Raw genomic sequence first — 14,527 nt, forward strand, 5'->3', positions numbered from 1 at the left:
CTCCTTGATTTGCTTATTAAAAGGCTCCTTTGAGATCGTTTTGACAGACATGTTTATTGTGTATTATTTTCAACGTGTTTATTGCTAAGTTTAGTGTGGCAAACGGTGGAAAAAGAATTAAATAATAATTCGCGTGCGATGTATCTGGTTGCCATGACAACCTCACGCGCTTCCTATGTAATCAGAATATGAATTTGTAGATTTTCTATAGCAAAACTAAAATGTGTTTAAAAGTGCGACTGACCAAATCGTCCGGCTCGGTTTGCCCCCCTCGAACTCGAAGACATCTCTAATTATACCATCTGATCTCACTCAGTGACTCTAGGCTACGTAGGATGGGACGAAACCATGCAGTGAATGGGGGGAGATAATTTGGCTGGAAATGCAGAAATAAACCGTAATTTTGTTTTATTTAACTCCTTGGTAGATACATTTATAATTTCTATTACATTACTACTACTACTGTTACTACTAATAAAACAGATCTATGGGGGCCCCAAAAGTGCGTGGGCCCTTAGAATCGTCCTAACTCCCCCCCCCCTTAGCGGCGCCCCTGGCGCGAAACTTACAGCTCTTATCCTCCCTTTCAGAGTTAATGCAGCGTTTTGACAGAATCACGTCTACTTCTGCTGCACGAGATGAGAACACATTTTCTGAGTCGAGTCTGCTTTTGTGATATATTTCCTTATTTATTTACTGCAAAACTTTGCTCTGTCTAGATGCGCTTAAATCTGCACTAAAGCCCAATTTATACTTCTGCGTCGAACCTACGCAGAAGTAGATATAAATACGCATAAGGATGCTTTCCTGTCATGTAGGCCTATCACACATGCGCACTTCAATAAGCCGACAGAAAGCGGGTTATTGCGTTTACATGCTGCGCGAAATCGGGGTAAGAGGCAAAAAACTACCTGTGTCGGCCGGTTTATGCTTACACCGTTGCTTACACCGTTTATGAGCTTACTCCGATAAAAGAAAACGGGTTACCACGTTTACATGATCACGTGCGTTTTCGGTTTATAAGCATAATCGGTTTAAGAACGCGCTCATTGCCACAATGATGTGATTTTCACCACATCTCAAATTATGTGTTATTGTTAATTATGACAGCAAGGAAATGACATTTTAAACAAGACCACCTAACATAAAATGGCCTTTCAAAGCAACACGCTGCAAGAAAATAAATAAAATAAAAAATTGTGCTTACAATGGAACAATGTACTGTATTAATATGAAGGAATTTTCTGTGTTGATTTTTACAAGTGTTTTACATGTATTTTGAATTTTGCACTGCATTGCGTTGTGTTAAGAGTTAACAGAAATGTCTATCCATCCATCCATCCACCCATCCATATACAGTATATATACACTGTGTGTGTATATATATATATATATATATATATATATATATATAATTAAGCGATTAATATTGAAAATGTTTGTTTTAATATTGAAATTGTCACTTTTTGTTTGTTATTATAGTTTTAAACATTTAGTAATGTTTAGTCATTTAATTTAATAACAGTTTCCAAGACAATTTTAATGTGATCATCAAAAAAACAAAACAAAACAGAATCTATTAGATTGAACTAAACTGGATTTAAACTAGATCGAAAAAAAAAAAAACCCTGGGACATAAAAGTGCCAGCAGAAACATGGCCGCTTAATTTTGCTTCTATACCCTCTCTATATACACACACACACGTATGATTTAAATTTTTAGAAATATATTGCTTCAAACTGAAATACTGTCATTTTAAAGTGGTATAATTTCAGTGCTTAAATTCAATTATTAACAGTTGAATCCCTGAATTAAAACGTTTCATGCATAATGCAGCAGGACATGACTGACAATCTACCTAATGACTCGCATTGACTCACGCCTGTCCTTCAAATTAGATTAAATCACGTGAAGCTGGACCCTTTCTGAGGACACTCTGGACAGACCATTCTTTAATCTATGAGGACAACAGGCCAAGAAGATACTTTTTCTTAAATATATTGTGTAAATATAAAAATAATATGTCTGTCAAATTACTAAATGGAGGAATAATCATAAGAAGGGGAAAAGTGTACAGTATATTCCAGTGAATGGGTAAGTATTTTAACAGAGAAACTATACTGATTATTATACTGATATTGCAGGGCATGTGTTATAAGCTGTATGGGTGGAGTGAACCAAGGCAACACTGGTTGTAAATGTTCCATCTGAGCACCACGCCTACTGGCTTATGTAACCTCAGCTACCCTGAACACTCTTACAGCTACACGTTGTGCATGGAGCACCCTGACTTATCATATATATATTCTTCATGAGCTGATCATGTACAGCAAGACAGCTGCAGGACAGGATGAATTCTCTGCCCTCTCTGACTCCATTGGAAGACAGCATGTGTTTCTCACATACAGTCTTCACATACAGTACAAAGAGAGCAAACATGTTGTGATAAGATAGCTTGTATTCAATACAATGTCAACATTAGATCTTTTCAGGGTCACTAAGCACTTATTCTTTGCTGGCTGTTTGTTGACATACACCTCCACACTTTCTGCAGGCTGTTTCCTGTGACAGACAGAGGAAGGGGTTGCACTTCAGCCTTGCACTATACACAAAGAGCTTGATAGGAAAGATATCAGTAGAGAGACAAATATTGTGACCTTACATCAGCAGTCTGAAGGTCATTAAATAAGCATCTGGATTAGTTAAAGTGTCTTAAATAAGTGTGCTTTCTTCATAAAGTCTATGTAATAAATTATATATAACATTTACATATAATGTATGGGAAAAAACATGGAAGACTGTTTCTGCTCAGAGTAAAAAAATATACCGGTATTGAACTGTGTTACAAGGTTTCAAATAATTAATCGGAAATAATTAAGTCTAATCTGTGAGACTGTTGTTTAAAATAAAATATTAAAATAAAATAAAAATAAAAATTACAAAAGCACAACAAATCTAAATTGAAATTAAAAAAGAAAACAGAAAAAACCCTGATTCAAAATATTTATAAATATTATCACAAATACATTTTGTTTTTTAAATTCTGAGAGGAAAATTGGCTTTGATATGGCTTTCACTTTTTAAAACAATTGTGGAATAAGGAGTCACAATAAAAATACACAGGTAAATGTTTAATTTGTGCTCTAATGTGAAAAAGGAAACCTAATGCTACTGACTTGCTTTCACGTACACCATATCACAAAGATTTTTTTTTTTACTTTAAGAAGTTGCAAAAATAGTCTTCACGAATCAAAAATTGGTGTGGAAACAATTTTCATTCAGAAATTTCACAAATAATTACAAAGATTTGGCAAGTAACACACTGAGTTAAATGTGAAATAGTGTTTTTTGTTTTTTTTTTATAATAATTTTTCTCCAAAAATGTTTGTTTTATTTACAACTTTGAAATAATATCAAAATAAATCCTGCAGTCGATTTCTACTTTATGTAGTTGATTGGATTGGTTTAGTTAGTTCCTAGTTATTCACAGCTGTGGGAATGGATAGATTTTAGAAAAAATAAGCTGGGCTGACTCAGAAAAGTTAGTTCTGAGAATAATGACATTTTTATTGTCCATACTTTTTTTAAGGCTACTGCATTCTGGATTTCATCACTTGCTCTAATGTTTTTTTTACAGTGTAAGGGTTTCTCTACCAACTCTAATTTTACTCTGACCTCTTAAGAAATAGGGCACAATAAAAAGGAACAATTGCTTAGGAACTATTGCTTTATTGCATCTTTATGCAATCATGTCTCTGTTGCTCTTTCAAGGGCATCTTACATGCGAACGCAAGGGAAATTGCCACACAAGCCGCTATCATGCATCTCCTAAAAAAATCACAATGAAAAACATAACCATGAGACATATCACTTGCTGACATTTGTGCCCAGTGGGTGGTGTGAAAGCACGGAGAGGTCGTACAGAGATTGGTAATGCTCTGATGGAGCACACAGGCTCTTATTATACAATACAAGGCCTAGTATTGTGAGGCTGAGTGGGGTGAGCCTCTCCTTAACCAAACCAGCTGATCATCTCACCATAGCATCACTAACAGCTGTCAGCCAGCCAACATTATGCCAAAATGCATTATTAAATTACCTAGGACCATAACATTAGCAGTGTAGCAACACTACTAACTTTACGTTTTTCACTTTCAACATTTATGATTTATGATTCATACCATTGAATCGATTCATCCTAAATGGCTGTGTATAGCACCAAGTCCGATTCATTATAGTGAATTGGTTAATCCTAAACAGTCCTTTCTCTCATATGAACTGCTGAAATGTTTGATTCATTCTAGTGAATCGGTTTATCACAAACAGCCCTCTCTCCTAAGTGTACCAATTACAAGTCCGATTCATTCCATTAAATCAATAAATCCTAAATGATACTCTCGCTCATATATAATCCCAAATTGAATTCGTTTTAGTGAATTGGTTTGTCCTAAATAGCCATTTCTCTCATACGAAGCACTGAATTGTTTGATTCACTCTAGTGAATCGGTTGACTATAAACGTCTCTCTCTCTTATGTGTGCCAGTTACAAGTCACTGAATCGGTTCATCCTAAATGCTTCTCTCTCTCTTCATATCCAGTATAGCACCAAGTCTGGTTCAATCCCAATTAATCGTTTCTTCCTAAACGGATCTCTCTGGAAAGGTTGATTCATTCTGGTGAATCGCTTCATTCTAAATGTCTCTTTTGTAGAGTTGGAAAGCCTGATTAATTTTAGTGAATCGGATCGTTCGGATGGTTCATGTAAATTAGCAGATTGTATGAATGATGCCAATTTATATAACGACTTTATTTCTTGACTGTATTATGTATTATGTTTTTGATTCAGTAATGTATATGAGATGAGGGTGTTTTATGAACTCATTTATTTAGCTGTATTTAGTATGTATTTACCTGTTCAATTTATAGTCACCCTAAATGAGACAATTCATTCTTTTAAAAACCCTTATTAAAAACACATATTTGATAAAATTATATAATTGCATAGTTATATTTTTTAATTATAAAAATTGCCTCAAGTAACTAAAGTGTTTTAGCTACTTTTTGTTTGTAGTGTAGCTTACGACTTTTTCTACTCTGCATTATGATTAGTTTCAAGGTAGTTTTCCCCAACCCTGATAAAAAAACTTCTCATGTATTTTTATTTTGTCCTTTTTGGTTCTTGATTGTTTTAGCATTTGTTCTCTTATGCTTAATGTGTATGTATTATTGAGTAAACACAAATTCAACAGGGAGATGTTGCCACAAATATGTATTAGTTTGATCAATTCATTTTAAGAAAATCACTGTCTTTTCAAATTAGTTTGACCATGAAGACTGATGAATCTGATAATCAGAGTGCACAAAACATTCTGCCACGTCTCACGCGTTTATGCCAGCATTGCATTTGTTTAGAAAGTTCTCTTGCGGGTGCCAAGATGTACGGGAGCACGTAAAGGGCAGATGTGCCCGGCCCAAGTCTAGATTGCCTGATCACAAAGTCACTCAATGCACCATGGCTGATCCAGCCAAACATTTTGAAACTGATTTATGCTTTTATGAGTCCCTTTATGATTTATGATGTTTTTATCCTTATGCCAGTCTGTCATGGTTGCACTGTTAATAGATTTCAGAGGAATAGTGACACAATAAGATAGAGCTTAACCTACCGTTAACGTTTTCCTCTGCATCATAATCTTTACATTCTCTAGTATACATGCATGTGGATTCTGTGAAGATGCTTTCTGGGTGAAACAACATAAATGGCTTGCTTTTAATGTTTTATTCATGCTGCATTTTGGTTGAAGCTTTAAAATTACATTTTAAGTCAGCTGCAAATCCCTCATTTAGTTGCTGGTTTATGTATCATGCAGATTTGCTCCTCTGACTGCCTGGCACAGTTTGCGTGCCTCACGCTGACCCATTTCACTTGAATGGACAGATGGTTGGACTGATATACCATAATGCCCCTCTGTAGCCAAAGCAGACATTTTGATTGGTATTACTGTGATTCTTACGTTTGCTTTGCTTTTTTCTATTCTTTGTGTCCACCCACCTGCATTACTTCAAAGGCTGGGTTTTTCCACAATTGCGGCTTGAACGGTTATAGAGTTGTATTGTTCACAGTTCAATGAACACAATATGAGAAACACTTTGGTTTGGAATGGTAAATGGGTTTCTACTTTCAAAAATGATCCATAATCAATCACACAGAATTAAGATGCGAGTATAAAGTGCATGTAAGATTTGTTGGGTAAATGCAAAAATTAAGAAAATGTAGTTCCTCTAAACACTATCTTTTGTGACTCTAGGAATTCAGGTTATATTGAAGTTTCAAACACTCACAATGCTTGAGAAGTGAACATTAAAACTCAGTGTCTTAAAAGGATCAGATATACTTTCCTAATAAGAGCAAAAATTCATGAACTGATAATCTTACCCAGACACTTTTTATGGGTCTAATACACTTTGAACCGCTATATTTGATAAGAATGATGTCATGTCTTATGGTACTGCCTGCATTAGCACTTAAAACACCAGTTTCAGCCAATGCTTGTACGATTTAAGAGGAGTTAAAGGCATAGCCTATTCCATCCAAAAATTTAAATTCACTCACCCACCTGACACTCCAAACCTGATTTTATTTGTTCCACAGAACACAAAAGATATTGTAAAGAATGTTGGTAACCACGGTTTACTTCCATTGCACATTTTGTCCATTTAACGCAGGTCAATGGGAACAGAAAACATTAGGTTTACCAGCATTCTTCAAAGCATGTTTTGCAAAATGTCTGAAAATTCTGCCATCATGTCATTCCAAACCTGTATGGTGTTCCATTTAAAACAAGTCTGGAACACTTAAAATTTAACACACACATTTTTGGTTGTATTATGCCTTTAAAACAGTCGGGAATTTGAGAACGGTGTCAGAATACTCGAAAAATGTCATGGTGTGCTGCAGAAGTCATACAGATTTGGAATGACAAGTTTGATTTTCAGGTGGACTTGGACTATCCCTTTAAATCGTTGCAAACAGGAGAACACCTAATGAATAGTCAAGCTCAAACCTGCCTTAAGACACATTCCTCACACACAGTGCAAGAGACGCAGCCCTTACGAAACTAGATTAGCAGTTACTCTCTAGCTCCATTCAGGATTAGATATATGACCCAGCCCTCCGGTAAATGTTGGCATCTTATTACACTTGAGAGGAGAGGAAATGCAAGGCAATACTTAGGAAGACAATGCAGAGACACAGTTTAAGTTAATGCTTTATTTAATAAGTCACTATATTATTACAGCATGATATAAAACTTGAAATCTTTTAGGACAACCCAGAAAAACAAAATACAAGTGGCATACTGACTCATATGGGCCCTGTTCAAACTAATACGACACATGACAAACACACATACTTGAGAACAGCACAAGTGGGAAATGAAAACAGAAGGCACGCCATTTCACATGGACAAGTGCACAAGAACAGCATTAATACATAAAAAAAAAAAATCCCCTCATTAAAAGGCATTGGCTGGCTAATAGAAAGAACTGAATTACCAGCATTCACATTCTTCTACAGCTTTAAATGACAATGTCAAGGGCTTTCTAACCTGGCATAGAGACTTAAAACAAAACCCAAAACTAAAGCCTAGCTGGAATAGATGCATGCTGCTGAAATGGTCAGTATAAAAACCTCATTACTCTCATAGCCCTTTAAGGTCTAAAGGAAACTTCCTGAAAGTACCAGATACCACCAGGACAGGCCACAGGACAACAGATTCAGGCAAGAAACCCTTTTTTGATGGCAGAGGGGAATCTAAAGCCCTTTAGGACCACTGCCACCCATTCACTTCCCAGTCCAACAGTTCAAGAGGAGTCCATTTTAATTCTAAACGAATCAATCCTATCGCAACAGGCTACCTCCACCGATTTCTCTCTTGTAACGATTCGTGAGGTCATCAGCCTGGACCGTCAGCTTGGACAGAACCGCAAACAGTCCATGGAGGTGGTAGTGGAACTGGCCCTCCAGGTCAGCACCCTCCTCTGCAGCTCCGCCATCCACCTGCAGCTCTTCGTGCTTCACTGCCATCTCTAGAAAGCTACCGCCCATCTCCCTCTTCAGCAGGCCCCACTCCATGTCGTTCTTGATGGACTTTAACAGCAGGTAGTGCTCATACATATCCCTCTGTTTGCTGGGGAAAGAGGGCTCGTTGTTATTGTGACTAACAGAGGCTTGGCTGTCTTGGTCCTCCAGAGGCACATCCCGCAGTAAGCTTGGCACCATGATGGTCTCGTCCATGTTGTTGGCAGCAGCAATGAACCGGTTCATGACGTTGAGCAGCGAGTGCTTGTTGCATTGTGTGTCGTTGCTGAGCTGCATCATGGCTAAAATGAAATTAAAGGGTACAATCTAAGTTACTAATCAATAGTGAAGCAAAACTGTTTTAGACTTTAATCTCTTGCAATAAGAGCAACTAGAACCTTTATAAATAAACGAATGCAACAAACCGTGTGAGCGACTTAAAATAAATAGTTTAAGGGTTTTTAATTGCGGTTTCACAAGTCCTAATTCAGTTGCTTCAGCCATGATTCACCTCGAACAGAAATTTAATTTGCATTTCTTTTAGACAATAAATAATCAGTCACACGTTTTAATAAACCGCCGTGTAATCAAACCAACACCGCGATTTCTCGGTTCAACGAGTTCACCCTAGAACCACTCAGATTCAGTGCGACCCGTCCGGTCCGGTTTTTAAGCGGTTCAACGGAATCAACTAAAAAGAACGATTTACTCGCACATTATTTTTTATTATCGTTAAAAATGAGAGAACGTTTTTGGTTTCTCGCCTCGCTAATACATAGCTAGACACATTGCATTGTCTCTTTAAAGCATCATCAATAACCAAACAATATTAAGCGATGTTTAAGACGAAACTCATCGGAAACACATGACCCTCAGATATTAAACTACTGCAGAGCGTAACGGTAAAGACCCAATCGTGGCCCGTTTACACATGACAGGCCTCACTGCAATGATAACGCAATAAATCTCAAAAAGGATTTAGAAGCAAATGACTAACCTGGATGTAACCGTTTACTGGACTGGAATAACCCAAAGAGAAACTATAAAGGATTAACGAAGCAGCCAATATTTTATACTGCTTCAATCGAGAAGAAAGTTGCTTTCTTCTGTGGGATCAGGCGATGGCCGACAAACTTTATACTATTGACGTCAGGCGGGGAAGCGTCATGTCCAATGGTGTACCGAGCTGCAAGTGATTGACAGGCCTTCGGACCAATCGAGCTTCAGTATTTCATCTGCGTTCGTGTATCTCGGTATCTTTTTCAAAATATCTCTTCACATGTGGGTGGGCAAATGGTGACATTTTCTTCACTTTTAACGCATTCTACTTAAATATGAGCTCTTGCTGGTAGTGATTGAAGAAATAGTGATATAACCAACAAACTACTATTTTCCCTCTATGGTCATTCAGTGTCGTATATATCAATTATGCGATCTGCAGCCCGCTTGATTTAAAACATGTTAGGACAGTAATTCAGATTTTTAATTATTAAAGATAGTAACGTTGCCTACATTTCTTTATATTAAACAACTGTCCCAAATGGCACACTTCACCCTTGTGGACCTCCTTTAGAATCCACGCTCTTCATTGGATTTACCCAGATTGCACATCGAGTACAGTTGTATACATAAAGATAGCGCCATCTGGTGGTTCTACGTCTGAAGCCTATGCTCATATATGCTCATATAAAAGAGTTTATTGTTCCTATGCATTTTACAGTTTACACAAAAAGAACAGGCTGTTGACAGTTTGTTGTCTTACAAAGATATAAATGTGTGCATGCCCCAAAAAGTAAACCCATATGCTGACAAAACTTATCTTTATCTTTCGACAAAAATGTGTCATTATGATTATGCTGGAGTGACGCGAGAAAAGAATTAACAGTTTTAAAAGTAATCTGGATTATACATCACCTTATTTTACTTACAAATGCAAGGATGTCATTAAATACTGTTCTACCCCTGTATAGATAACGCTGATATTTATAACTTTGTATGTACATGTTAAATATTGCTACCTGATTAACCTGGACCACAACAAATTTCACATTTTGTAGACAAAGTTAAAGAAACACTACAAATGTTCTCTTCAGCACATCACCGCCATGACATTCAACAACCTTACAACTAACACTACAGCTGCTACATTAATAAAGACTGCAGAGAAATTGCAAATAACCACATAATTTTCACAGAAGCAATCCAAATGGAAATGAAAATACATGTTTTAAAATAGTTATTGAAAATGAACTGCTGGTGACAAACAGAACTCCCTATGTAACATGTTGAGTGGATAACATCTTAAATGTCTCAAATTACTGTGAAGACATTCTCAAAAACATTCTTTTTGGCAAATGTTGAACTTTAGGTGCATGCAAGAAATGTTACTACTGTTTTTACTAGATGCAAAGTTTTAGCACGTGTTAATTCCAATTAAACAAATGTCAAGGTGTGCAGTACACTGTTTACTGCATAACTGACTGAATGTTCCTGGTGTAACTGGCTAAAACACATGCACTTTCTACAAACTTCTGTAATCACTGTTATATATACACTCTGGCAAAACAAATGCAAAATGAACGTATCCTTTTGGAATGGGTTCCTTCAGCTTGGACAATGTAGTTACCAACAAGAAATATTCTTTAAAAAGCAGTCAGAAATTCTCTAAAATTAAATGTTTAGCTAAGGCACACATACAAAACACTGAAACTAAATGTTTTCCCTTTTGTCAGGTTCAGCCCTCTGTGATCTCCAGTTGATACCCTGTAATCAGACAGAAGAACCCTTAAATGAAAACCTAGTAATTTTTTATCAATCAACATACTCATTAAATGACACGTAATAAAACAACACAAAATTGTGCCATTTTAAAGAGAACAGCCTAACGGGAAGAGTAAGAAAATATACCTGTGGATCACTACACCAGCTCATATTGGTTGTTGGTGATATAGCGAGACAGACAACATGCCAGGAATATCCCAATGAGCTGATGAGGAATTTAATGGAAAAATAGATATTATTACATGCATTACAGACTAGATTCATTTCAAAATACTATATGGACATGATGAGTACCTGGAAGAATGCAATTCCAAAAGAAATTCCAGCAATAATTCCAAGATTGGCCTCCAATGTTGCAGTCATCAGGGAGAAACAGCCCTACAAGAGAAGGATTTTTTTTTCTTCCAGAATTACGAAATAAGTCTAATGATATTTGTTGATTTAGGAGTGTTCAGAAGCAGCAAAGTTCTTACCCGTTGATATACCACTAATGCAGCCTTGTTAAGATCTTTAAGTTCTGCAGAAGTGCAGTTTCCACCAGAAGTCATGTTACAGCAGCTTTTGGGGATACCCTCGCTTTTGAAGTAATCCGTGTTTGCCCAGCTGGTGTAGTTCTTCTCTCCACAGCATTGCAGCTAAAAATGACAAAACAAATTACATTCCTCAAAATAATATTTAAACAGATAAGTGATGTTTGATGTAATCCTGATGTTTTGTACAGCTCCCAATAAAACAAATACATGCTTACTGTTCTCTGGATTCTGTCCAGATCTTCATTGTTCTTACCACTGTAGACTGATTCAGCTTTATTATAGGCACCTTGAAGCACTGCTTTAATCTTAAAAAAAAACAAAAAAACTAAGTGGAAACATTATTTGGCTTACACAGCAGATAGTATACGAAATACTGTAAGTAAAAAAAAAAAAAAAAAAAAAAACTGTAGACTGATTCAGCTTTATTATAGGCACCTTGAAGCACTGCTTTAATCTTAAAAAAAAACAAAAAAACTAAGTGGAAACATTATTTGGCTTACACAGCAGATAGTATACGAAATACTGTAAGTAAAAAAAAAAAAAAAAAAGAATTACCTCATGTCTGAAAATAAAGCCGGATATACCTGCCACTAGTTCAGCTAAGAACACAAGCGTCAGGAACATAGCATACTACAAAGGAGGGGGAAAAGAAAAAATGCTTAAAAACATAATACAAAACATAATGAAATTTCAGCAAATAGGGTACAAAATAAGGCCTGAAAACCAAAGTTGTTCTGTTGTTCTGTAAGTTATTAATAAACTTTCTCATGTATTAAATAATTTTTTTTCTTACTTTAGTAACAGGGTCGAAGTCTGAAAAGACCATTTTTTTAAGGGGACATCAAATGCAAACAAGCAACTTTTCATGATACGTCAGTTTTGTGTCATATAAGACACACAAAAAAAGAACGTAAGCATTCAAAGTTTACCGTATTTATAGAATGTGCTGTAACTACTCCCACATTTATGAATTTTATCACTCTCAGTTTTGAAATCGTGTGACATCTCTAGAACTGACCAGCTTCAGCATCCATGGACTTCCACGGCAGGTCGCGAAGCAACCGAACAACCCGAAGATGATGATGATGGCTCCGGTCCCAATGAGGACATATGGTGCATTGGTGCCCTTGTCTGAATTCAGGAGGAGGTCGAACTCCAAATTAACCTTTCCCCATACTCCAACAGCCAACAAGATCACTCCTGTGAACTACAAGAAAAGTTAAAGACTCTCAGACATATTCGATAAGTGTTTATGGATTTGCCTGAGAGATTATTGCACTGTGTCTTGCCCATCCCCATTCTTAATACTACCCTTGCAAACCTTGTAATTACACTTCAGCTTCAAAACTCGGACAGTTTAGAGCATTGAATAAAAACAGGGAATCTGGGAATGCTCAAGTTCCCAGACAACTGTTGTGAGCAAATATAAGCCTTGACCTATTTAGAAACTGGTCAAAATAAAGCCAAGTCAAGTCACTTTGTATAGCGTTTTTCACAAATATACATTGTTTAAAGTGGCTTTACAGAAGAGCATGATGTTAATGTTTATAATTTCTTAGTATGTTTCATAGTCACATTTAGCAGATTAGAACTGGAAGATAATTTAGTTTACATTTTGTGACACTAATCATGCAGTTGAGATTTACTATATAGTATATATCATAAAGTTAAATGTATGTATGCGGATGAAGATGGATATAGTTATAGTAGACTGTAGATTTAGGTTATGTTATGATATTGATGACTTTGAAACCTGTTAGGTTTTGTCCAATTTATATTAATTTGGAGTAGTGACAAGCCTATTTACTATTTGGTGATGTGTATTACTGCCAAGGGTAAATAAATGAGAGTTATCATTTTGATCATAAGCAACTGATTGTGTCTGAATCTTGGACTATCCACTTTATAAACATGACCATCTGTCCCGTCTGCTGAAAATCACAGTGAACAGCAATAAACAGTGGAGATAAAAGTGCTGCAACGGACTTCGCACCCATTTAGGCCACGTTTGATGAACTGTTTATATCAGTTTCCTTATTGAATCTCTGTATAGATCAATATATTTGAACAGCTTTCAAAACAGCTGACTATTCTTCCCAAAGTACATAAGGCTGCAAAGTTTCGTATTTCTTAGTATGGAATAAATTTTAACCTATATCCTAAAATTAATGTTTTACTTCATACTTTTTGTATATAAGTTTAAAATGCTGGGAAAATCTAAAATTATACGACGCATCCTTAAGCAAGCCGGTAACAATAAAAGGTAATCGAGAGGATCTAACATATGTACATCTTTTTGTAAGTCTTTTGCTAATCAAAAGATAAATACATACCTAAATAAAGTATCTTTAATAATGCATCTTATTTTGCATAAAGAAAACATGGCTAGTTAAAAATCGAAACTAGGATTAAACTGAGTTAGAACTGCTCGCTGACTGATCCCATTGTTCAGAGCGAGTTAGCCGTGCTGATAGCCGCCTTTAGCTAACGGCAAATCTGATGAAAACACAAACTCACCCAGAAAATCAGACTGTACGAGATCAGAAATGTCTTCAGACACGTTATCACGGGTTTGGTTTGAAGCCGTGCGGACGGAGGGGACATTTCTGCTTTTGTTTTCCCCGCGGATCTGACTGGCGACGGGACTTTTCGATGGATGCTGGAGGAAAAGTTTGGGATTGGAGTGTGAGTTGGTAAAGTTTGTTTGGGAACTGAACAGATGATACTGTGGCGCAGGGTTGCCAGGGTGTCACAAGAAAACCCGCCCAATCGCTACTCAAAACTAGAGGGGTCCCCAGTTCAAAATCGCGTTCCAGGGGGTAAAATGCACGATTTTTGGCGGGGTCCCCCTGCTAAAATTCGCATTCCAGGGGATAAATATCATGTTATTGGAGTCGCTTCAACCCGCGGACATGAAAAACAATCCGGGGCAACAGTGTTAAAGGGGTCATATTATGTTGCTAAAAAGAACATTATTTTGTGTATTTGGTGTAATGAAATGTGTTTATGCGGTTTAAGGTTAAAAAAACACATTATTTTCCACATACTGTACATTATTGTTTCTCCTCTATGCCCCGCCTTTCTGAAACGCGTCGATTTTTACAAAGCTCATCGTTCTGAACATAGACATAA

At 36.6% G+C, this 14,527-nt stretch overlaps 2 protein-coding genes across 2 annotated transcripts; both read right to left on the reverse strand.

Annotated features, from left to right (window-relative positions):
* Nucleotides 1–7,545: 7,545 nt before the first annotated feature.
* On the reverse strand, nt 7,546–9,209 carry LOC107688693 (mid1-interacting protein 1-like). Its single transcript, XM_016486430.1, has 2 exons — nt 9,079–9,209; nt 7,546–8,383 (listed from the first exon to the last, which is right to left on the reverse strand). The coding sequence occupies exon 2, from the start codon at nt 8,379–8,381 to the stop codon at nt 7,902–7,904; it is 480 nt and encodes a 159-aa protein (XP_016341916.1). The 5' UTR covers nt 8,382–8,383; nt 9,079–9,209; the 3' UTR covers nt 7,546–7,901.
* A 1,245-nt stretch (nt 9,210–10,454) lies between these two features.
* LOC107688694 (tetraspanin-7-like) lies at nt 10,455–14,133 on the reverse strand. The gene is made up of 8 exons (XM_016486431.1): nt 13,913–14,133; nt 12,414–12,602; nt 11,951–12,025; nt 11,611–11,700; nt 11,336–11,497; nt 11,157–11,240; nt 10,989–11,067; nt 10,455–10,844 (listed from the first exon to the last, which is right to left on the reverse strand). The coding sequence occupies exons 1-7, from the start codon at nt 13,997–13,999 to the stop codon at nt 10,999–11,001; spliced, it is 756 nt and encodes a 251-aa protein (XP_016341917.1). The 5' UTR covers nt 14,000–14,133; the 3' UTR covers nt 10,455–10,844; nt 10,989–10,998.
* Nucleotides 14,134–14,527: the final 394 nt, after the last annotated feature.

This window comes from Sinocyclocheilus anshuiensis, unplaced genomic scaffold, assembly GCF_001515605.1.
Source record: "Sinocyclocheilus anshuiensis isolate Anshui unplaced genomic scaffold, SAMN03320099.WGS_v1.1 scaffold581, whole genome shotgun sequence".
NCBI lineage: Eukaryota > Metazoa > Chordata > Actinopteri > Cypriniformes > Cyprinidae > Sinocyclocheilus > Sinocyclocheilus anshuiensis.